The following is a 26,389-nucleotide window of genomic DNA, read 5'->3' as shown; positions in this document are numbered from 1 at the left end:
TTTAAAACAGTACTGAAAAGGCACAAAAATAGACTTGAACAAGTAGAAATACATCCCCTGTTCTTGGGTAATTTGGATAACTCAACATTGTAAAGACGTCAGTTCTCTCTAAGTGAACTAATAAATGTAATGCAATCTCAGTTAGACATGTTGATACTAAAGTTTACGTGGAAAAACAAACATGTAAGAATAGCCAGGAAAACACTGGAAAAGAAAAATTATGACAGAGGACTAGCTCTACCAGATATTAAAATATACTATAAAGTGTCTATTATTGAAAACAGTGTGCTACTGTGTACAAGGAGATAAGCGGACCAGTGAATAGAACCCAAAGCCCAGAAACAGACCCAAATACAAATGGATCCTGGGTTGAATTCTTAACCAGAGAAAGGACGTAACAGGGAGAACTGATGACATTCAACTAAGCAGGTAGTTTAGTTAACTGGATTGTGTCAATGTTAATTTCCTGGTTTCAATAACTGTATCACGGCTATATAAGTTGTTAACACTAGAAGCTGGGAGAAGGGCAGATGGCAACTTTCTGTACTATTTTTGCAACTTTCCTCTAGGTCTAAACTTATTTCAAACTAAAAGATTTTTTGTTTAAAAAAAGGGTTTGAATCAAGAGCTCCAAAGAATGTGGAGAGGAGGCCCTAAGTCACACTACTGTGGAACACCAGAAAAAGGGCCATTCATCACCACTGTTGGCCAAAACCACTTAATTGGTCCCATTTTACACCATTTCAAAGGGTTCAGCTAACTTTACTTATAGCATGGAATTAGTGAGACCAAAATCAATGCTTAATATGGGCCAGGTGCATTCATTCTATCTTATGGATACTTTCTGCAGCCTTGAAATTGCAAAGATTGCAGAGTTTCCCAATATAGAGTGTGAGTTGATCAACACAAATTTATGGTCACCACTGAGAAACAAAAAAATCTCCAAACACATAGTTTAGAATAGCAACTTTGCTACTGAAGAACAGTACTAGGAATTAAGATGACTGCAGTGTGCATTAAATTCTACCAAGATAAGGTGGTTTAAGAGGAATAACTTCAGACTGGCATCAGGATAGAACACACGAAGGATTCAGCCAGCCATGGTGCAAACTGTTATTTCCAATTCAGCTTCCTCTACTCCTAAGCACGTCAGTAGCTCCCACAAATAGATGGATCTGGTTATATCTTCCAGGGAGGTGATCGAGGAGATGGAAACCTGGTCACATCTCAGTTCCGGCTTTGTTTGCACAATGGGCCAGTTGCAGTAGGCTTTCCATGACTGCCCAGCAGAGGAATACTGTAACAGCTCAGCTCACCAAATCGACAAGCAAGCCAGTTTACACAGGGTCCTTCACTGGCCTCCTGCCTACCTCTCCCTGCTCCTTTATGCTGTCAGCCATACCACAAGACATGCAGTGCCCTATACAAACCATGCTCTTTAGGCAGGATGGCCTCATTCTCTCGTCTTCACTGAACTTCCTGTTCATCCTTCAGGACGTGGTCCAGCATTTTTCAAATCCTCCCTCTACTCAGTTTGAGGTCGGGTGCCTTCCTCCTTGCTGCCAAGATACCCTGGTATTCTTATCTCAAAATTTATCATTCTACATCACAATATTTGCTCTCCTGGTCTCTTCCTCAGAAGACCATGAATATCATGACAGCAGGAATGCCTTTCCTCTTTGTATATTCAGCAGCAAGCAGGGTGCTTGGCATAAAATGTGTTCTATTCACATCTACTGAGTGAAGGGACATTTATTAAGGCCCAAACTGTTAAGACAGCTATATTGCTAGCAGGTCTATGAGGCGTTTAGCACAACGTTCAGAACAGTCCGTCACTACCATTAACAATTCAAAGTACATGTCCTCACGCCTTAGGGATCCATTTTGCTTTGGCATACAAAGGACAACACCTGCCATAGGTTTGGAAGATTTTATTGACTTTTGCTCTAGTAGCTTCCAAAAACAAGAATAGGTCATTTTAAGAAGATGCCACAGAAATTGCCTATCTTCTTTCAGTGATGTAGGCACAGGAGCCCATTCACGGTTGCTTTGATAAACAGCTCACCAGGAGCAACAGGTAAATGGAATAAAAGGGTGTCATGAGACACCCAGCCCTGGGACCAGTGGCACATAGTTTATTTCACATATACGTGGCCACCAATAGTTCATTTATATTGTGAAAAGAGGCAGCAAAGAGTGTTGCTGGGAACAGAAAGTCTAGCACCAAAAAGACGGAGTGTGAATGCTGGCTTGAATATTAGCTATGTGACTTTGAGCGAGTTAATCTATGACTGCATGTATTATTTCATGGCTTTAAAACTGACATAAATTTACCTACCTTAGAGTTGTTAAAGATTGAGATGCTGTTGACAAATGGCATATAATAATCACTCAGTAAATAGTCATTATTACCATCATCATCATATTATTATTAGGGGCTCTGGAAAGGGTCAGACTGGTTTCAAGCAGAGTATATCTAAGGACCCTGGGACTATCCTGCATTGTAGCAGCCATCTTCCCCACCAGATCCCTGAGGAAGGCTGGCTTACTGAGTGCTGAATACATGTTTTTTGAATCAGTAAATAGGATAATGGCCCGAGTAGACCTTTGTTATTCTTATCAGCTGTCCAGCATCTGAACTACCCTCCTGTTTGAGGAATTCATCCAACCCCAACAGAAGCTACACATTCCAGATAACTCATTCTCACTTCCTGCAGCTAGGACAGATAGGCACAGGAGTACTAATCAGATCCCTCATCCCAGATTTCGAATCAGAAACTAGTGATTCAAAGAAGCCAGGAACCCACAGGATCCCTTCCGGTGAGGGTGGAACCCCTACATATAGTTTCCGAGGCAGCATGCAGTGATGGCAATAAAGTAGAAAATCGAGTTCCGCTTTACTGGGAGTAGGGCTAGGGCCTGAAACCCCAAGATCCAACGTGGTACCGAAGGTCAAACATCGGTGAGGAAATGAGTCTGTCTCATGCCCAAACTAAACTCTTACCAGAAGCAGAAAGTAAAAAAACTGAAAGCACTAGGTGGGGGTAGCCTCCTTGTATGTAGAAGTGGGCCCAGGCCTCCTTACTGGTCCAAGACCCTGGAGAGGAGGAAGCAGAAGAGGGACCGGAGTTCCAGCCTGACTTTTCACGAATGGCAACACCAAGAGTAAATAGGGGTCTTACGAATCTTAGAACCTGACAAATGTGATTAGCAACCTTCCTACCTATGTGGGCCTGGAGCAGGGACAAAGAGAAACAAAGGAAGGAGCAGAGACCTTGAGCACACTTTCCTGTAAGTCTACACCAATTATTAGTGAAATGCTTCACTCTATGTCCGTGCTTTAAGTCAGTGCATTAGGTGGTATAGCAAAGGGGGTGCGTGAGCCCACGGGTGTTAACTGAAATATCAGAAGGGAGGACAGGGACATCCGGTCTGTGTTGGACTGACCCACCCACCCATCCTCCCACCCACCCATCCTCCCACCCGTGGAGACTGAGGAAGCAAAGCAGTAGGGGAAAAATCAGGAGAAAGCGGGGTCAGAACAGGGACAATTCCACAATGGAAGTCACTGTACAGTATGACATCATAATGATCAATTGAAGGACTGAATTTTGACAACTGGAAATCACTGGTGAACCCAGCAAAAACAGTTTTAATGGCGGTGAGTGTAGCAGCCAGGTTTTGGTATGGTGGCTCTCAGCCCCACCTGCTCCGTTGCTTTAAAAAGAATGAAGCCTGTCCCGCCTCCCCATTCTGATGTGATTTTTCTGTGGTTCAGTTGGGGGAATTAAGATTTTTAAAAATCTCCCCAGGTGGTCTTAATGTGCAGCCAGGGTTAAAATCTACCGCTTCAGTGGACTGAGAATTAATGAACAGGAAGTGCGAGTGAGGGCAGTATTTTTGGGAGCCAAGGGGTTCAAAGGGCTGAGAAAGGTATTTTTGTTTGAAGAAGGAATCTTTAAAACATGTTCAAATGCAAAGCTCTACGTGCCAGGAGTGAGAAGCTATAGTTAGACTGAGCAAGGCGTCTGATCAAAGGAGAGGGAACCAAGGCACAGAGGAGAAGGAATCTGTCTTAGGTATGACAGGCACTTGCAAGAAGGAGGTGAGGAAGGGTGTACGTAAGGGGTGTGCGACCAGGGACTCCTGTCTAATGGCCTGTTACCTGCTAGGGGATGGGGGAGATTGGCCGCTGAACTTGAGAGAAGGTGGGGGTAAGCAGAGTTTGAAACGGCCGCATTTTGCAATAGCTACTGACAAGAGGAGTGGGATAAATATCGAGAGCAATTTTAAGTGTCACCATGGTTTTGGAGTAGCAGGAGTCCGCACAATCATGACAACTGTTCATGAAGGGATACACAGCCCACTGGGAGGGGCAAGATGCAGGGTCTACACACAGTGAAAGGGGTTGATTTAAGTCAAAGCCACCGCGACCATCTGTAAGTTCTCTGATGTTTCCTCTTTCTCAATTAAAAACATGTGAATGAGGGATCTGCAAGGGTCAGAACTCACTTCCAGAGAAAGAAAACATTACTTCTCACAATTTACATCTTGAAAACCTTCTTTTTATATTCCCATACCTTGATACTATCTAGTAACACCAACATTTTTGGTCAGAGGTATTTTTAACTGGTTTTCAAGATCGAAGAGGAAAATCACATGGTGTTTTAAAAGACTGAAAAAATTGAAAGGATAATTTAACAGCTTAAACATGTGTGCTAATCCTGTTTTTTTTTTTTTTTTTTTTTTTTTTTTTTTAATTTTCTGTATATTACAATGTTTTAACAGATTAAAAACCCTTTCTGGCTAGGGAAACACTGCCTCTCCCAGGGCTGGCTGATTCTCAGGAAGACAGCAAAGGAATCAGCCAGCAGCACGCTTTTGATGTGCAAACTAAGCAGGTACGATGGAGCCATACCCCCTCCATCTGGCCTGTTCCACTCCAGGAAGCAATCACCCCAGGGCCAGGTACCAGGCAACCAGAGTCTATACTATGGTCCAAAGGCCCCAGAATTATTCAAACTAGCCATTTCCAAACTGTTCCCCCTGCCCTGCCCCGCCTTCATAGTGGAAACCCCAAAAGAGGCTCTGGCCTAAACCTATTGCTTGCTCCCGTCTTCTGCCTCTTGACCAAACCCGGTTGTCCTCCTGTGGCCCTGCAGGGCAAGCCATGCCTTGTTTCTAGGGGAACTGTAACATTAAGCTTTTCTTTCGGTGACACAGGCCTGTCTGTGCCCTCACTTAATCACCTTTATAAAGTCACACCTGGGCACAAGACGACGTGAGTACCTGAGGACATGATACCAGAGAAGTCCTCGTTGGCCACACATATTCCCAGAAAAATCTTGGGCTCGCAGGCTTTAGTAATAAATTACAGTCTAGCCCTATTCGTGCAAATAAAACCCAAAGAAAGAAATGGTCGCAATTTCATTTCAAAGCTTTAGGACTCGAGTACCGTATTCGGAAATGCTGAATCCTTGAGTCAGACAACACAAAAATATACAACATTCTGTTGCTGCTGGTCACCAACCTCTACAGAATCACTGAAATGTAACACAAAGACAATAGGGTGTGATTAAGTTCTAGCAAAAGATCACCAATAGCTCAACAAGGATTTATTCCACAACACTATGTACTCAGGATGGTCTCTTCCGCCAATTATTTTCATTTTTGTGAGCCACACTCTAAAGACTTCGTCATTATCATGCCGGAAAAGACATAACACTTTCCCAGGAAATTAAGATGCAATGAACAAGTATCATGAAATCATAGGCGGCCGTACGTTACACAAATGTTTTGCTGTCTGTTGTGAAAAATGACTATCACGCACAGACTGAAAATTCACTGTTATATTTTAACCCACGTGAAAGGTTGTTTCCATCCATCTAAATATGGCCTTGATGACATTTTTCTCCCCATCATCCTTTCCCAATATTTCCAGGAGATCTTTTAGGAGCTTCAGGGAAAAAGTATGGGAAATAAAGACATTAACAATTTCTGCAAAGAATCATATACAAAACACGTCTATACTTGTGGAGAGAAATGTAAGTGCACCTTACAGCTTAGGGGGACACCAACATCTTAAAACCTTTAACTATGCAAAGCCTGTGGTTCACAAATGTCAGCGTGCACCAGAGTCCCCCGGAGGGCTTGTAAGACTGCCCAACCCACCCTCCGTTTCTGGTCCAGTATGTGTGGTTGGGGCAAGGACGTGCTGCTGCTGTCCGTCTACAGGCCCCAGCACCTCTGCTCTAAGCATGTCTCCTTCTCTTCGTCATGCCTTCTTACTTCTGAACCTTGCCAAGATTGTTTTCCCCGGTGAACATCTTCAGGATCTGCCTCATTCTTCAATACTGTGCTTGAGAAGTTTACGTTCCGAAAACTTGGCAATTTCCCCAAGTGCTTAACACGCCTATGTGCAGTGGCGGGAAAATTTCTTTTGGCCAGAAGTTTGTTTTGCTGGGCTTGCTAAAAACCTTACAAATCCATACGCTTCAGCAGCATCATTCATTTTCCTTGTGTCTATTCCACATTGCTGTTTTCGGGCATTTGACATTCATCTCTTTTGGGATCTTAATGTAGGTGAAAGCCTCTCCGGGCCACCTTGCGTTTAGTGCTTTGGCAAAACCCAACAACTCCCTCAGTACCGTTGCTTGATGGGGTAAGAGCCCATCCTGACTGCCGCCACCATCAGTAACTCCACCAGCTGGCGTGGCCGGCGCGGGAGATAAGCAAATACCAACAAGTGAGACAGCTCAAGTATTAACAAAGGTAACAGCTGACACCAGGGGCAAACTGCTTTTACTATCCCTCCAGCCACCACAGGAATCATGACACACCCTGTAAACTCTGCCCCCAGCTAGACTGTATCCACAGCTGCTGGAGTAGGCCAGTCTGTTGAATTTCACCAGACTCAGGGAACACTGAATGCGGCTCGTAATGCTGAGATTTTTACATAGTCTTCGCCTCAGGAAACAAAAAGCATGTGGCTCTGACCAGAGGAATGAAGTCAAAATAGAGAGAAGACCAGGAATGAAATCAAACATCACCAGGAGCCTTAGAGCCAAAGTGGAGTAGCCGTCACACCAGCAATGACACTGCCAGCCTAGCTCCTTCCTCCTGACACCGTAACCTGTTCCACTTTAAGTGACCTCTGTGGTGACTCTGCTCCTCTGCAGCTCGACAACCTCCAGTGCTGTGGGTCTAGACCATGTCTCTGATTCCAAAATACAGGGACAGATCAGAGCCATCTATGTGGGATTCCTAAGTAGTTCAATTACCTGTCTTCGGTGTGGAGCTTGACTTAGCAAAGGATGCCACAAGCATCACAGATTAAGAAGTTTTATTTCAGCTTTTGGTCACTTTACTGCCAAAATGGCCTTGTTCACAGCCTGTTTCACAGCCCAGCAAAACAATGTCGTCTGATATTTTGAACTGCATTTGATTTCAAAAGAATTCAAGGTTAAATGTGCCCTATTTATTAAGCATACACCACTCAATAGAGACCACACCCTGCCCCTCCCAAATTTGGCACCACGGAAACAGCTAATTCCCTATTCTGCACAGTTCTTACCAAAAAGTAACACAAGAGTTGATGCAAATGAACCTGTTCCCTTAAAATGAAAAATAATCTCCAATTCCCTTAAATTCATAAGAAAACTAATTTTTATGAATGATGCTCATGCAAGTAGGTAATCTCTTGACTTGTGCCCACCGTGGAAAATACAGGTTAGGATTCAGACAGGCAGGCTGTATAGCCGGCTAGGATAAATCAGAACCCTGAAATAAGCAAGAACTATGCAACTCAGCTTCAGTTACTAGTTTTGAGTAGATCAAATGCATGTGAGCTCAATGATTATCCCCAAAGGAAGTCATGCTATGAGACTTTTTTCAAGACTACAAAGCCTGATCTTGAAATTACATCTTTTGTTGAAAGGTAACAGACTTTTCTCGGTGTATGACATCATACACTTGGCCATATAAAAAAGAAATTTAAAATTTAAGATTCAAAAAACACCCCATTCTAAGGTTACTCCTCTGGAATTGACTCATACAGAAAAGAAGCAAAGTAAGTTGGTTAATAATTCTGTACGCATGCTCATGCAGCAGCCTAAAATGAGGAGCACAGCTGACAACCCTGTGTTGCAAAGTATTCATGGCTATTTTTTAGGCAACTAATTTTCTTCCCCACTTATAGGTAGATATGGCATTTGGAGGTAATCCCTGTTGAATGTACTGAAAATATGTAGAAAAGCATGCCCAAGAAAGACGATGAACGTTCATGACACACTGTTTCAAAATTATGGGTCTCCGAGTCACTCAGGTCTATCAATGAAAAACAAAAGATTATAACCCAGGGCAGAGGAAGTCCAAAAATCTGGGATTTCAGTTTTGGCTTGATTATGTGATTTCTGGGCAAGGTGCTAAACTTTATTTCTGGTCTCTGAAAAATGGCAGCAGTCACCTGCCCTTACATCACACAGATGTTTAAAATGTAAATAAAGTTGTCTATGTAAATTATTTGTAATCACAGGTAGAAAGGAGAACTGCTAGGCCATAAGACTCGCCCTGAACTGTGGAAGTCTGAATAGGCTGTGATGACAGGACCCATCTCTACAACAGCCAGAGCTTAGTGCCAAGAAAGTAAAATTACGTCCATGGATTTCTCCCTTAAATCCAACTAATTACATTAGACACTTGTCTCAGGACACGACGGACACTAGGTTTGAATGCACACAGGACAATCAAGCCTACCTTCGTCACTACAACAACTTGGTAGTGCCATTTCATATTCAACAGGCACTTTATCTCTTATACTGCCACGGCTATAGGCCCCAGGGAAGGGAAGTACACTCACTACTGCATGAGAACCAGGGGTGGCTCCCAGAGATGCTGGGTTGGCATTCACGCCACTCCCTCACCTCACAATCTCCGCCTGCCCCTCCCTCCACCATACCCCTTGTTACAGCTGACATGTTCTCCGTTCTCCGTTACAGAGAAGTGCTACGTAAATTACCTTCAAGTCCCCCTTTCCAACTAGACTCACACCCACCCATCAACAAGGAAACCCTGGACTTGGCACTGGAGAGGACTACCATTTTTAAAGGGAACGTGATAGAGCAGTCCACCCTCACCTTCTGCGTGAGGAGAAGGGACAACTGCGTTTCGCGAAAAGGAGGCTCTGTCCTGACACTCAGCACCTATTCAAGCACAGAAAATATCCAGGTGCGGGGCTGGGAGTTCCTCTGGAATGTTCCAGAGCGGTGGGCACTTTGAAAACAGCTTCTGTACATTTCAGAGTAAATGTACTCAACTCGTACAAAAAAGAACGCTCTGTCAACCAGTCCTCCGAATGACAGACACTCTTGATAATACTTTTTTAGAAAGGGTGGCTTTTCCCCAGCGGTTCCAGGCAGTCACTTATTCCTCATTCTGACAAAGCGGCATCCAACTCCAGGCATGCCTGTATACATAACTCCACACGCAGCTGAGCCGTCATAAACACGCCAAGTATAAAGGCGTGTCAAAAAGACATTTTTCTCCCCAAAGTACGGCCCCAAGAAGCCATTATTATAACAGAGTATGAATTTCTGCTGCAGGTTACTGACCTATAAACTAACAATAAAATTCCCAGTTAGTACATAAAGGCTTACACTGTGACATGAAGTATTAAGACACAATCCACTGACTATTTGAAGTTTGTTGAACAACTAAACCATTTTCTTCATTACATCATGAATACAGACATCCTCTCGCAGGAGAACACCAACTTCGGAGACGAGGCCAAGTACAAATGCATCTGCTGGAGATCCCATCAGGCCATTTAGAAAACTGGAAGAAGTTCCCGCTGTCCAGGCCGCTGGGGTCTCCTCTGAGGCTCCAAAATGAGAACTTGATGGATTTAGCTTATTGGCACGATCAGTGAATCAAGACCAGGCTCAAAGGCAAACCTTGTCTCTGCAAACGCAATTCCACACACCGGTCTTAACTCAGTGTTTAAATCTGTCTAGAACTGGCTACCAATTTGGGACTTCCTCAAATGATATTAAAAGCTCTACACAAAAAGTATGCAAAAGCAGTTACTCGTTTTTCAAGGAAAGAGACGTACCTGCAAAAAGCAACAGCTCTGTAAACGGGGCTGCAGGTTAACTGTTGGGACAACGACAGCAATGTAACAAATAGCAGAGGATGACTTTTTTTTTTCTGTTTTAAACTGCTGCTGCAATACTTTACTAAATTTTTTTTTTTTTTTAAACCAGATTTGCACAACATGATTTTCTAAGAGAAAGAGTCCACTGCTTTGTCTGAAGAGGGGTCATCCTGGCGGTAAAAGGACTGGGAACGTCAACTGCGATATGCAAGGCTCTGCGACACCACGTCTAGGATGCGTTGCATGACACCCAGCGGCTCCCGGTGGGTGGGCTCCTGCCCTCTAGCTGTATCCAGGGCTCTTTTCTGGTGGCATTTTAAAAAACGTAGCTGCAGCGGAGTCAGTAGCTTTCTCTGCGGCAGAGGTCCTGACCAACCACTCAGGGTTTGGAGCTTTCTGGACCTGTGATGCTGGTGTGGTTGGCTCCACTACATCCACGTGAACTGGGAAGGTGGTTACAATAAAAATAAGGAAGAAAAGATCAAGGGGAGACAAATTAGAATAAGAGACACTTCAAGGCAAATTTCTCTGAATCCTTTTATTTTATACTCTATTAACCCAAGTGGCCACATAAGGTTTCTCTTTTTCCTTTCCAAAAAAAAATAATGATAATAATAAAGGCAAGATTTAAGTAAGGTAAGTAGGTCTCTACCTGAGAAAACGGGTTTAACTGAACAAATAAATACAGCAGTACAAATTCATAATGTAGTAATTATCATTTATTGAGCACTTATGAGCTTGTAAATACTCTACAACCATAATCTTATTTCCTAAGGCAAACCCTTGTAAGTAGGTATGGTCATCTCCATTTTCTGGATCAAAAAACTGAGGCAGAGAGACAAGCAGATACATTGTTCAGGGACACAACAGAGCTGGTTAAGTAGCAAGATTCAAACTCTGATTCCAGACTTCAAGCCCTAGGCTTGTTACAGCCCACGCCTCCAATAACACAGTGTTACCAATAAATAGCACACAAAAAGAAAAATGGTAGAAAAACTACACAGTCAGGCCCAGTGTTTTTCGACAAGGACACCGAAGATATTCTGGACACGACAATCGTTGCTTGTGCAGGGCTGCCCTGTATACTTTAGGGCACTTCCACTCTGGACCTCATCCACTGAATGCCAAAAGCACTCCTCAGTCACTGTGATGACCAAACAGTGTCCTCACATTTCCAAATGCCCGAGCAGAGGGGTACAAACCACCATCACACCCACTCTGTTCAGAGGGAACGGATATACACTAAAATACAGCCAAATCTAGAAAATGTTTGTTTTTACCTTGTCACTCAATAATTCATCGCCTAGGCATGTAACCAGAACAGTAATTTTCAAATTGTGGGTCACCAAATCAATTTAGTAGGCCAAGACCGGTATTTTTTTTTCTAACGAAAAGGAGTAACATATATCAGAGTGAACCCAAGAATTTATTTTAGCTTTACATGCACACCCACATACATATTCAAACATGAATTTCTCACGGCAGGCTATTATTCTATGACACAGATTTCAAACATTTTGGAACCTCACCCATAGCAGTAAGAAATACGTCTGACACCACAACCCCAATCTGTCTCTCTTACACACACATGCACACGCACACGCACACACAAAACACGCCCACTCACTCATATTTAGCTGAAAATAAATTTCACGAAACTTAATCTAATGTTACTATGTGGTATTCAGCCGCAGTGGGAAAACACCTCTCATCCTAGGAAAACTGGTTTTTTGCTCCATATTTTTTATTACGGTAAAATACACGTAACATAAAATTTCCCACATTAACAAATTTCAAGTGTACAGTTCAGCGGCATCAGGTACGTTCACGATGCTGCACAACCATCACCACCATCCCACTCCTGAGCTTCTTCACTATCCCAAATGGAAACGCTATCCTATTACATAGTAACTCCTATTCTCCTCTTTCCCCAGTCCTTGGCAACCATGATTCTACTTTGTTTCTATATACTCGACCATGCTAGGTACCTCATATAACTGAAATCATATAGTATTTATCTTTTTATGTCTGGCTGATTTCACTTAGCATTAGGTCTTTTTGTTTTTAATGTTCATTCTCGAGAGAGCGAGCAAGCGAGTGGGGGAGGGGCAGAGAGAGAGAGGGAGACACAGAATCCGAAGCAGGCTCCAGGCTCCGAGCTGTCAGCACAGAGCTCGGTGCGGGGCTCGAACTCACAGACCGTGAAGTTATGACCTGAGCCAAAGTCGGATGCTTAACAGACTGAGCCGCCCAGGCGCTCCTAGCGTTATGTCTTCATTCATGCGGTAGCATGTCAGAATTTCCTTCCTTGTCAAGGCCAAATAATATTCCACTGTCTGTGTATACCACATGTTGTTTATCGATTTATACATTTATCGGTTTGGGTTGTTTCCACTTTTTGACTACTGTGCATAATGTTGCTATGAACATGGGTGTCCAATTATCTGTTTGAATCCATGCATTCAATTCCTTTGAGCATACACTTAGAAGCAGAATTGCTGCATCACATGGCAGTTTTATGTTTACAATTTTGAGGAACCACCACAGGGCTCCACAGTAGCTACACTATTTTACATACCCTCCGTTAATGCACAATATTCCAATTTCTTTACATCTTTCCCAACATTTGTTGTTCCCTGTTCCCTGACACAGCTATCCTAAGGAGTGTGAAGCGGCCCGGGAACACTTTGGCACATGTTCTCCCAGAGAACAATGCAGTATTTTTCACAATAGCATAAAATGGGATATAATCTAAATGTCCATTAGGAATGTTTAATTGTAGTATACTCACCATATTCATACAACAGAATACCATACATACGGCAGAAAAATAAAAGGATTTTGGCAGCACAAAACGTGAGCGAATCTCAAACACAACTGGGTGAAACTTGTAACGTATAAAATAGGACATTCCATTAACACAAGCTTCTAAAACATGCTAACTAGACAATATATTGCTTAGAGAGCATATGTCTGTCAAAGCAATTTGAAAACAAACCCCAAAGAATGACAAATGATTTTTAAAAAACACTTATTAATATAACAAAAAACCACAACAGGACAATGGTGACCTCCAAGGACAGTGAGAAGAAGACTTTAAAGGTGGTGGTCTTTTTCTTAAAGTGGATGGTAGGTACATGGATATTTGCTATATTGTTTTCCTTCGCACCTTACAGATCTTCTACAAATCTTCTTTCATAGGCATTCAATATTTACTAAAAAACATTTATAACTTTAAAAACCATTTAAACTTTAAAAAGGGGCAGTAAGAAAAAAAACAAACAAAAAGGGGCAATAAGAATCTGCCCTATGACTCCTGGGACAAGGCCAACTTACAGTGGAACTACTGAATCCAGTCACAGGGTCAGAGTAATTTTCAGAATAACTCTGTTTCAACTTTAAGACTGTACTCACTTATTCACATGAAAACTATCTAGTGAGATCATTCTCCAGGCAGAGTATTATTTTAGACGCCAGAAGTACAGAAGTGAGCAAACCAGACAGAAACTCCTGCCCTTGCAAATGTGTCTCTAGCATCAATGGCCTGGTATTTGGAACTGCTGAGTACCCTTCCAACTGATGCTCGAAGGACACATATCTGGTCCCAGAGACAGGAAGGTCAGAAGAGGCTTTGGGGACGGCCAAAACAGTCAGGGCTCTGAATACAGCATCATACCACCCCCCAACTCTCCTTTACCCGAAGCCAGGTGTTTAATTTTTGAAGGAATAGGATTTGTACACCAAAGCCTCCATTCTATCATTCTAATGAAGAAAATCATCTCATAGAAATGAAACCTGGTTTTCAGCTGTGTTCCTTACGTTTTCTTATAACTACTTATGATCTTGAACCTCAGAGAAAATAACCCATTTTTTCTTTTCCAGTTACATTCTTTAAGAGCATATCCAGCAAATTCACTTGAGCATGAGGTACAGACTTACTGGGTCTTCCCTGTTCTGGTGCTATCGAAACAGAAGCCAGTTTACACAGTTTCTCACTAAACTCCAAAGGTGGCTCTGTGTGCCAGACACCTGTGTACGTTATAAAGTCATAAACAGAAGGGAAGTGGAGATAAAAAGAAGAAAATAAAGGTGCTACACTTTCAAGATCTATTTAACGACCTAATGAAAAGGCCTTTTCCCCTGGCTTTTCTTAGTATTAATATAAAAAGACAAGACAAGCTACTCCCTTCCGCTCTTCACCTCTCTAGCCTTATTAATACCTTTAAATTCAGTCAATCTCAACTCAAAACTTTCTACCAGTGGGGGAGGGGAAAAAGAAAAAGATTTGTGGCTGCATGTTTAAGAAAGAAGCTGAATTCATCACAGTGACAGGGGAGAGTGTTGGCAGAGATCTGAGCTATTTATTCTTTTAGGAAAATCCTATAAAGAATGACACAAGGAAGCCTCTATCTGCAGTCTTGTTCATCACACTGGTGAAGAGTCCGATAACAGATGTATGCAGTAGCGTGATTTAGTGCCAGGAGCTGGCCCCTGATGTGTATTAATACAGCGGCAAAGCGGAACGCACCTCTCTTCATCACTCATTTCTATAAAAGAGGTGGAATCCGAGATGGCCCGATGTTAGGCAGAGCAAGCCCATTTGTTCTACTGACTGATGGTGCGGGCTCGGGCTATGTCCTTCACCTCCATGGGGCACTCGGGTTGTGGATAGAAAAAAAAAAAAAAATGTTCAGTGAAGCAGACCTTAGTCAACAAGTGAGAGGAGGGGTTGAGCTCAGTAGGAGAAATGTTTAATGCCCCAAGTCTTATTTAATACCTCCCAGTACCTTTCCTGATTTGAGTATGGAACAAGGATTTTAAACTCTTCTCAACAGTTCTTGTCTTATGAACAATTAAAACCTAAAAATAGAAGCTAGATATTAAGGAGGGAAAAAAAGATAAAAAGGGGAGATTGTGTTTTAATGTTTTCAATACCACAGAGTGAATGAGGATCTGGGTGGGTTTTGATACAGTCACTGTTTGGAACCAATTCTATCTTATATAACACAGAACACCTGAAGTGTGTAAGAAGGCAGCTCGTGAGTCCTAGGGAAACCAGTTTGACCTTGGCACTGCAATTTATCACTCATGTGACCTCGGGGAAGTGATTTAACTCCTGTAAGCCTCAATTTGCTCATGTGTAAATTGGGAATACAAACACATCTACCTTATAAGCTGTTGCAAAGATTAAGTGAAATAATGTATGGAAAGTAATCAGCTCAGGGCATGGCCATGTAGAAATCACTGGAAAAAATTATTATAATTACCAGATCTGTGATAAGATTGTCCAGTAGCCACCCCAAACAGAAGCTGAAAGTCAATTTCAATGTGTACTGAAACTTTCCAAAGTTGGGGGGGGGACAGAGTTCCCCATCTTTCTGAGGCTTACTCTTTACTCAGCTATCAACTGCTCTGATCTAATATAATATATAGTATTTTCTGAAGAAAATAAAATAATCTATGATATACTCAATTCCCTCAGGGTGAATTCACCATCATCAAGAAAATAACTGCAGGTATTTCTGACAGATCCTACAAATAGATATGACCTTTTTACCCAGAGCAATTCATCCTAAACTGTACTGAAATAACACAAAAATTTCCTGATTACCAACTATGTTTAACTACTTTCTCTTAACTCCAAAGAAAAATACCTACAAACATCCGATATTCTCTCTGATATAAATAATAATTATCCCCCCTTTTTTAAGAACAACATACGTAAAGTACATAAATCATTAATGTACAGCTCAATGAAGTTTTACATATGTATAGATTCATGTAACCCTACCTAGCTGATGACATACAGCCTTTCCTAGAAGACTTCCTCATGTCCTCTCCTGGTCACTACTGCTCACCAAAGAGAACCAGTATTTCAGTTTCTAATCAACTGGTTTTGCCCCGAAAATGAACAGGTTTTAACTTGAAAGCTGTTTTTTTAGAGCGGGAGAGAGCATGCGAGTGGGGGAGAGAGGTAGAAGGAGACAGAGAATCCCAGCAGGCTCTGCACCGGACACGGAGCTCAATTCCACAACGGTGAGATCATGACCTGAGCTGAAATCAAGAGCCGGACGCTCAACCGACTTGACCTACCCAGGTGCCCCTAAAAATAGTTTTTAAATAGAAATTCCACGGATAGTAAAGTATTAGCACTCTACTACAAATAAGAACAGTGAGAATGCACTGTACTGTGAACCAAATAAGAAAGTAAATAAATCCATGTGGCTCCCTGACTACTGAATAAACCACCATCCTATCTGGATTTTCATTAACACAGACCTAACTTCCTTGTCTGTGTTAGAACAAAAGCACAGATGACCAAAGATTGCTGATCCAGTGGAATACTGGGATTCAAACTCAAGAAAGCCACAGGACACAGCGAAAAAGCACAGACTTCTAGGTTAGAGAGAGCTGGGTTTGAATTCTTACCATGTACATGACCTTGGGGAAATTACTTTCTCACGTTCTCATTTTCCCATACAAAATGGGAATAAAAGGACCTACCTTATTATAAAGGTTAGATGAAAAGGTATATAAAACATAATTTAGTGCCTGACACACAACCGGTGCTCAAGAAATGATAACTACATACAGTTACCTGCATTTGGGCTAGACAGAGATGCTGTGGCCACAGGTTTCCGTTTCCTCTTGATGTCACGTGAACATGGGGGTCCCAAGTGTATGTTTGCCTGTCTGCAGATGTGAGAAAGAAAAAACAGTGTTTTCACTTTGTTATTCTTATTGTAAAACATTATGTTCGGCCCAGATAAAATCCCTGACCCATTACAGACATACACTAACAAGACAGGTACCATCCTGTGTCATCAACTGTCAAGTACAAGATTATTCAGGATTAACCATAACTCACTTTTTATGCACAATCTATACCCATTCTAAACTTTTTACCTAATTTCAGAATAGCAAACACTCAAGATTAATTTCAATAAATGTGTTTCATTGCATGCTGATTTTTGTACAATTATTTTTCATAAAAACTATAACTGCAATTGTTCTAAACTCACTAATGAAATACCTACTCCCAAGTGGTAATATACTGAAAAGTTTAACGCTGCATGAACACAGATATTTGCACAGAATTTTAATAGGGATTTTAACCCTTCTATCACTATAATTCTGGATTTTAAGTGTCTGTATCACAAGTTAGGTAAGTTTGATTTCTGTGGTTTTTTTAAATATTAATTTCTTGCTAATAATATATTCCCTCATCAGAATAGTCAGCTTAACTTAAAAACAAGACAGTGAGTGCTTCACGGCTGGAAAAAAGCAAAAGATTGTATGAAAGACAATGGATTGAACGCTGAAACAGCTGGCCTGAGATTTTAGTTGCCCACTTCCTCCTTCCTCTCAAACTAGACAGACCCTACCCGATGAAGGACCAAGTTGATTCTCACCTTTACACAAAGCTTTCCTTGAACATTCGAGGCCTTACTGACCATGAATCATTATTTAACTGGTATACATATATCTTGTTTCACTAATGAGGCTTAATCTCCTTGAGAACAGGGACCATATTTATACTCCTTTCATAATTTTCCACTGATCTACTAACCTCAGCACAAGGCACTTAGCTGATGGCCATTAAATATGTTGACTAGAACTGATACTAATGAATAAAAGTTCTAGAAACCAGTCAATTGTACACTTAAAAGTGGTTCAAACTGCAAATTCTGTTATGTATGTTTTACCACAATTTTTAAAAAATAGCCAGAGTATATAACATATAAAAAGGAATCTAGTAAAATTATACCAGATGAACTCTTAATTGGTAGTCCCAGCTGGGGATCAAGTATCATGGCTTAATAGTCTTTTTTTTTTTTTTTTAATGTTTATTTATTTATTTTGAGAGTGTGTGCACATGTGCTGGGGAAGGGCAGAGACAGAGAGAGAGAGAGAGAGAGAGAGAGAGAGAGAGAGAGAATATCCCAAGCAAGCCCCATGCTGTCAGTGCAGAGACTGATCCCACGAACCAGGAGATCATGATCTGAGCAGAAATCAAGGGTCAGACGCTAAACTGACTGAGCCACCCAGGCATCCTTCACGGCTTTATCAGTCTTTTTTTTTTTTTTTTTTTTTATGAATATAATTTATTGTCAAATTGGCTTATATACTTTATCAGTCTTAAGACTAGAACCTCTGTCAAATCTAAGAGCACCTAGTTAACAAAGTACCAAGACAACTGTTGAATGGACAAATTTTCCTATTCAGAGGGCCCCCAATCTGGCAACTTCCACAGTTTAAAAAGCATGCAAGTATATACGTTCTTTTCTCTAAATGCAAAAGCTTAAGAATCGATTCAATTTATAAACAAAAAAAGATAAGACTTTAACTGAAATCATAAGATTTTCAGAATGCAAAGAACACTACAACAGGCAGAGATTTATAGTATAAAGCCCGTATTTTGGAATACTCCATCTAAGTCACCTTTCATCGATCACTCTCTTCTAAATGGAAAAAGAGCTAACTTTTAAGTATCCCATGAAGAGTTAAAGAGCCCCCAAAGTGAAATGTGAATACAAATGTGTAAAGCAGAGAGAACAATTCATTTTCCATACCCCACCAAAGTCCTGGGAATAAATCAGCATGTTGATTAATAATAAGAAACATAGATGGCAGAATACCAAAGGTAGACTGGCCTTCCATCTACAGAGAAAGGTGGGAATTCCCTTTGAAGTCAAAGCCACAGGCAGAAAAGAGAGTGACCCGACAAAGTTTTGTCTTTTATCAAAATACAGAAATGTACAGAATATGGCTTCCATCTTTTCCACAGATGAGGTACTTGAGTACATGCAGATCCAGACTCAAATTTTCCACTTTGCTCTAATCTAAGCATGCTTCTCCCGAAATACTTCAGACAGACGAGTCACATAAAGAAAGAGTAACAGTATATATTCATATTTTCTTCTTTACCTTAAGCTCATTAAAGACTCTCCAAAACTTTTTAGATTAGATGTTAACATCCTTTCTTCAAACTAAGCTATGTTGTTAGATGTCAGGACAGTGGTCACCCCTGAGCTATGGAGTGGAGGGAAGGAGGGATAGTGACTAGACAAAGCACCAGGAGTTTCTGGGGTTCTTTTTGGTAATGTTCCGTGTCTGGATCCGGATACAGGTTATTTCAATGTGACTTCATTATCCTTCATTAAAAAGCTTAGTTTAAAAACCTTTGCAAACAAAATAAAACCCACAAAACATTATTTCTTTAAGGTCAGTGTTTACAAAGTGCCGAATTTTATGAGACAGATGCAAAATGCAAAGTGTAAGTACTCAAAAGGTTTTTTGGTTTTTTTTTAAGGTTTATTTATTTTGAGAGAGAAAGAGAGTGAGCACGAGTCAGGGAGAGGGGGAGAGGAGATCCCAAGCAGGCTCCACGCTGTCAGTGTAGAGCCTGACGCAGGCTCGATCTCATGAACCAAGAGATCATGACCTGAGCAGAGATCAAGAGTTGGACGCTTTAACTGACTGAGCCACACAGGCACCCCTCAAAAGGGTTTAAAGATATTAATTCTCAGAGTATCAACTTGGGCTGAACTAAATAAGTACTGCCTTTTATATATACACCGTTCATCATTTTCACAGCTTTGCATGTTTGATATATGTCAGTAAGATGGGTAAGGGCCCATATTATCACTCCTTTATTGACCGAGTCAGTGACATTTATCTCACATTTTCAAGAACTGACACATTTGGGAATAAAAAGATGGAATCACTGATATACCAAAATATTTATACTTTTAATCATTTTAAGCAGAAATATGGTGTTTTAAATGCTTATTTTAGTAAAATAAAAATAAATATCACTTACCTATTACTACGCATACAGATTATTATACTGCACTACATCCTGCAGTGTCCTTAGGGGGCTGCTGTGGCCTCACAGGCTCAGGTGATCCTTATGAGGCCCTGTCCCTCTGGGCCATGGTTCTCTGACCCCCACTCTTTCCTTGCTCAGTGATCGTAAGGGCTTTAGGGTCAACTGGCCCCACATTAAATGCCCCCTTACTGCTAAGCCTCCAGCCTGTTACTTGTCTCTGTGGTAAATGATCGACTTCTATCACCCCATTCCCATTCTTAATCATTACCTTGAACATTCTAAATCCTTCAAATTTTGTAAATTCCTCTGTGGTAACTTAGGAAAGAACCTAAGGCTTTCTAAGGGACCCAGGTAATAAAGTTGATAAAGTCAATCACCTTATTTTGTTGTAAAAGTATGCATTGTTACACAGACTACTTCCTTTCTATTCAGGAGCGTTTTTTTGCTTCTTTTATTGTTCACTGTTTTTACTGAGGTGGTGAAAAGAGGCAGTCTCTTCCCTAAAGGACCTTGTAGCCTGGCCCTACTTCCAGCCACACAGCTTTTCTAGTTACAGAACTAGATAACAGAGAAACTGAGGCAGGGATAAAGAGAAGCCATGTTCATGCCTAAAACACAGTTTAATGCTCCCTCCCTCTTAACACATTTCTCTTAAAGACAATTTCCAGGCTGGAGAGCTATTTCAGAAGTTGAATAACATCACATCTTAGGTCTGAGTACAGAAGGGATATATGTCTCTCCTTACGTCCCTTCCTGGTAAATAAAGGTCTGGGAAAGGAAGAAGGGAAACAGTCAAATTATTATAAAAGGACAGTAAGACATTTTCCTTCTCTTTGGTTTTAACTGAACACTAGGAATGGCAGAGTTTACAGCTTGGGAAACTCTATTTTCCCCTTTGAGGGCTCCATCTGCCTGGGAGGAACCTTGGAGGACAAAAAGGGAAGAGGACCCAGGAACCTGGAAACCCAGAGCCTGGGGAAAGCACAGAGGAAGCTGGGTGCTCGGCACAAGAGGATTTAAGAGAGACAGGAAACAGAGCCTGCCATGCTGTCTAGCACATTTCGAACACGAGGGCAGCCCTGTTCAGGAGTGGAGAGCAATCCGCGTTGGGGGCTGGGAAGGCCTCTGTGTTATATTTGGGAACCCAAGCATGGAGGTTTGCAATGAGCAGCCACCGCCTCCTATTGAAGAGGCAGTTCCAATTTTGGAACCGTCCCAAATAATTCCGTATCAGAAACAGTAGACCTAAAGAATCAAGGAAAGGGGAGAAAAAAAATGGACTTCCTCCCATACTCACTTCCATTTAAGACTATTTAACTCCTTTCTGGCTCCCTTTCTTTTCAACGTGTTGCTTCTTTGTGTTACTCAGTTTCTCTGTCTACTCTCACAAGATAGAAACTGAAAAGAGACAACATATACAATCGAGGTCTCTCAAAGGACAGGGAAAGAGAGCCCCCTCCATTGTAGGTAGAAAGGGTGGGAGATTTAACTAGATTTTTTTTAACTCTCTGTCAAGAGCACTACACAGGTGTTTCTTTCTGTCTGTTTCTTCTTCTGTCTGCTCTTTCTGTCAAGAGCAACAACACAGGTGTTGCAATCGTGTACTGTACGTAGGGGAGGGACCTTTCAATTATGCAGGGGGCAAAAAGAATACGTATCAGTTAAGCTAAAATTTCTACCAGGTTAAAATTTAAACCTTCTTCTCCATTGGAACGGCAATGGTTATCAGAATCACATAAGAAGATTTATACAAAATATGCATGTCCCACCATGCTGGGGTGGGAGAAGAATCCGTAATATGCTTAGTCTGAAATTTCTCCTCAGGTAATTCTGATAAGCTTCTATCTGCTGTGAAAATTACTGAGTTAAAAAAATATATATATATGCCAAATTCCCAAAGCCAACTTAGTCAATAAAGGAGATCTAAAAATTTAACTTAATAACAGAATGATGAAATGAATAGTAATTTAAATAAAACTGCTGTCCCCCAGTATACAAGCAATTAACCTAAAGAAAAGACCAGCTATGCTCGTTCTGTTTCATTTGATCGGGGCCTCCACATTCTTGGGGCGTGATCCTTCCACAGCAAGAGTACTTCCCCTAAAAACATCACATTCAGCAGCATTTGCCAAAAAGAACTGATAGGGGAGGGGGGGGGTGGTGAGTATGAAAAGAAACACACTCTTTAAAAATCCTTACTTCAGGAAAAGCAACTAAATTCATTTCATAAATGTGAAGGTGAATGCTGAACATTAGCAATTAATTGAAAGAGCATTCTGTATATCCACACATAAACACAACATTTCTATTTTACTTTTTAGTGCAGGTAACTGAAAGATCAGGTGAGCCGTTCAAGCTGCAGTGTTACTTAGGAAACTGGGCAGATCACTATGTCCCTGGGGCAGGAATGTACTTTTAGGGGAAAAAAAATTACTTTGAGAAATACATGCATGTTTAATAGAACCAATGTTGGCAAAAAATAACTGAAGTGGCTGCTTTAGATTTAGAACAAAGATGTTTAGAGTCGCTTCTGAGGAGAGAAAACAGTCTACCTGCCAATGGCAAGTTAATTTAAGAAATAGTTCACCTTCAAAAATCACTCATTTAAAAATCATTGAAAAGTTCACTTTTTAAATATGGGAAATAAAAATAAGATTTATCGTGAAAAGGTATTTATTCGCTGTATTTTTTTCTTAAACACATACAAACAAGTAACATCAAGAAAAAAAAATTATTGATATTTCTAAGGACCAAAGGTCATATATATCATATATTCCAATTATTCTCCTTAATTACTAATCTATTCCCCTCAATTATTTTTAACAAAAATTTATGGAGGGAGGCCTACCCTGTGTAAAGCACTCTGCTGAATGTGGAGAGGGTACACACAAGATGACTGAGCCGAGGGCCCGTCCGCCGGGCGCTCAGGACACAGTGAGGAAGGCCAATGCGTAAAGAATGAACAGATGCCAGACACTGAGCTGTAATCCAAGAACAAAGTGCTAGGGTAAAAGGAAGGAAAAGAGGATCCAATCTAGAGAAATGAAGAAACCCCTTCCTCACATGTGATTTCATCTTCGGGGTGAACTGACATTGACGAAGCACCCAGTAGGAACCGTCTTCTCAGATTTGCGCACAGGAAAGGGTCCGGGCCTGACACGAGCAGCAGTTAGGGACAGAAAACCACTTCACAATGAGAGGGCACAGAAGAGGCTTCTCTAACAGGATGAGATCCCAGCATTTCCAATAGTGTTTTCACTCAAACCTAACCCTTGACAGTCTGTAACTAAGTGCTCACTAGCACCTGAAAATTCCGTGTACTCTCCTTCCCCGGCCTGGGCCAAGGTTGGCATATCCTGGAGTGGTTTCATGCCATCCACAGGAGCAGAAAAGCTGTGCATCGATTGGAAAGTTGGGTCTGTTACAGTGGCCAGAGAGGGAAAATGCTTTTCATCACTCCACTTAGGCAGTAAGATGCCAGCCGGCTGAGGGTGCTGTTGACAAGACCATCTGGTGAAGGACAAAAGATTCAAGAGTTGTGTACTCTACGACGGGAAGTTCCAGTAGGGCTGGGCAGCTTTCTGGACAGTATCACAGCAGAAACATTTCCTCACACCTGGCCACAACTCAGGCACTAAAGAGATGGGCAAGGGCCGCTGTGCGTCACAGCATCCCTAGCAGATAGAGGGCTAATAAAAGGTTCTTTCCCCTAAGCCCTGAGGTAAAACCTGAGGCTGTTTACTGTGGCTCCAAAGGTCAAAATTAACAGCGTGAATTGAGTCTTCTTCTTGCTCTTTGAAACTCCTTGTCAAGTGGCACAGCCAGCTGGGCACACAACTCTGATATGCAGATCGTAACGTTTGTGAAACAGATAAAATGAATTACAATAAGCAGAGCCTATCATATTTCAACTCTCTAATGGGCAGAAAGGTCTCTTTTTTACCCAAATAGTGTCCAAATGCCTCCTCTTATAGTCCATTTAAGCCATTTAAGCACCTCAAGAATCTGTACGACATCTCATTAGCAAATGACTCTGGAAGCAGACTCAAAGTTTATAAAACTGCAATTATCCTAAAGACAGGGGAGGAGTAGTAACCATGTAACAAAAATAATATTAGCTACCAGTATGCTAAACAAATATATTATTTCATTTTGATCCCCACTAGCCCCATAAAAATTGATATTTCCATTTTAAAGATGAGGAAATTGAGGTAGAGGGGGGTTAAGTCATTTGCCCAGGTAAAGCTAAGACCCTTACCTGGGACTGCCAGGACTCCCACTAATACGAGATCAGAAACTTAAAAGAAGGATAAATGGAAGCGGTGATACATCACCAAATCGCCACCCCCAACAGAGGAAAGGTCAGGACAGTTGGAGAAAACTGAGAACTGTCACAAGACACTCAAAAACTACAACGGAGGACTTGTGCATCACACAGACAGATCTAACAACTGATAAGTTCTAGTTATGGTTTTCTACAGCAATAATGGAAGAAAAGCTATCCTTCCTGATCAATAAATCTCTCATTTTGGGAAAAGCTGCCTCCAGCACTCGCTCCTTATTACCATTCTAGAACCGTGTCCTTGACAGCAATACCGCTGCCTCCACCAGAACACCAACCACACCATCTGCTGTTGGAGCTGCAGCAATCCCTACCACCGATAACAAGTATCACTACTTTAATGCAACATCCCAGTACCAGTGACCAAAACAACCAATCCAAGAAAGTGGGTTGACAAATTTCTTCCGTGCACCCTGCCAACAAGCCGAACACCTGCCCAGCAAGTCCCCCCCGACGGTGAGTCACAACGTGCTGGGCACCATGCTAGGCCCTGACACCCTGTTCTTCACCTCGGCAGTTCTCCAAGGGAAGACGAGTCCAGCGTCCTACCTCCCCTAAGGAATCATGCACGCAACACCAAATCACAATTACGAAATGGGATTTCCTGTTACGCAAATTACAAAGCACTAGTCATAAAACCATTTGCAGGTAGGGCAATAATTTGTAACTCAGGCCACGGATTAGGGTCACCTGGGAACTTTAAATAATGCCAGTGCCTGGACCTCACCCCAGATCCGTTAAATCAGAATCTCTGGGGTGGGGCTCAACATGGACATATTTTTTAAAGCTTCTCAGGTGATTCAAAAGTGCAGTCAGGGTTGAAAACCACCAAATTTAATTATTTCTAGGGTAGTATTTCTGAAAACCTCATAACCCACAGATCTATTAGGTGGTACAAAGACCACAAAGACTCCCTTGCCCAACGACTGTGCCTGCCTGCCATCTGGGCTGTATTAAAATGACACATCAGTAGTGTTCTCTTAAAATCACAGTCCCATTATTTCCTTGTTTATAGCAATGAAATACTAAACAAGAGAGTACCTGAGGTCATGGCCTCCCAGTGGCCCCCAAGCCTCACTCTGAGAACCAGAGCTGAATAGTGCCAGCAGTGAGGGGGTGACTGAGGGGTCCTCACTCTCTCACAGTTGAGTGTGTGGGAGAGTGGAACAGGCAATGTCCAGGCAGGAAGCAGCCTCAGCTCAGTAACCCGACAAGAGGAAACCTTCACAGTTCAGGCATGATTATCAAACTCTTTGTGCTCTTAAAGGAGAGTAATTATAGGCATGTGAAAAAAGGGAAGCACTCCCTGAGGAACTCTTCCTCACATGCTTCCCAAGAGGCACCAGGGCCATTAAAAATTCCATGATGAAGAGGAAAAACAGCCTGGGAACAGCCAGGAGGCAATACAGCAAATTAATACACCAGCCCTCCTCAGGGAAAGCTGTGATAAAACAGGAAACACTTCTCTCTTCGCAAAATAAAATTATACCATTAATGATAACATAGTCACCACACACACACACACAAATCGTTCTAATGATGGGTGTGAAATTCCCAGGGCTGCCCAGACGCTTTGAAAGAAATCTTTTCCTACTACAAATAAAATGGAACAAGAAAAAGATAAAATTTCCATTCGAAACAGTTTTTAATACAGTCATTCACCTGCCTCTTCCCTGCCACCAACACTCTTTTAACATTCCTTCCTAGACTCCAGGCTTTATTAAATGGTGTCCACGCTGTACAAAGCTGACCATCCAGTTCTGGATCCCATCTCATCCTTCAGCCACACTGGAGCTAGATGGCTTCTTCCAACTGACCCCTTGCTGGGCAAGGAACTCCTCCCCACCCCAACTTCAAGGGGGTGAGAGGATGTCCTGAGGGCTCAGGATTTCATCACCCACATTTTCTAAAAATTGCTTGGAGGTCACTTGTGCTAGCCATTTCCCACAGAGCCATGGTTGCCAAACTTTACGAACTAGGCACCCTCACGAGTAAAAGATTTGCACAAACACTCTTTATGTATGTAACACATATAAACAGAATTATGTGCTGTTGGATTCTTCTA

The 26,389-nt window shown here is 41.7% G+C and overlaps 1 protein-coding gene across 8 annotated transcripts in view; it reads right to left on the bottom strand.

Moving 5' to 3' along the window:
• GPATCH2L (G-patch domain containing 2 like) overlaps window positions 1-26,389 on the bottom strand; it is a 75,843-nt gene that overhangs the window by 13,428 nt on the left and 36,026 nt on the right. For 4 of the 8 annotated variants that reach the window (XM_019427239.2, XM_019427240.2, XM_019427235.2 and 1 more), the window contains one exon: window positions 16,749-16,843. In XM_019427239.2, the coding sequence (XP_019282784.1) occupies window positions 16,749-16,843 (95 nt within the window). Of the gene's footprint in view, window positions 1-7,325; window positions 10,594-10,851; window positions 14,698-16,748; window positions 16,844-26,389 lie in introns of those variants that run through there. The other 4 variants (XM_019427238.2, XM_019427236.2, XM_019427242.2 and 1 more) reach the window with 2 other exon arrangements.

This window comes from Panthera pardus, unplaced genomic scaffold (genome assembly GCF_024362965.1).
Source record: "Panthera pardus isolate Hobbes unplaced genomic scaffold, ASM2436296v1 HiC_scaffold_24, whole genome shotgun sequence".
Taxonomy (NCBI): domain Eukaryota; kingdom Metazoa; phylum Chordata; class Mammalia; order Carnivora; family Felidae; genus Panthera; species Panthera pardus.
The sequence above is the reverse complement of the archived record's forward strand: the minus strand, read 5'-3'. Positions and strand labels throughout refer to the sequence as shown.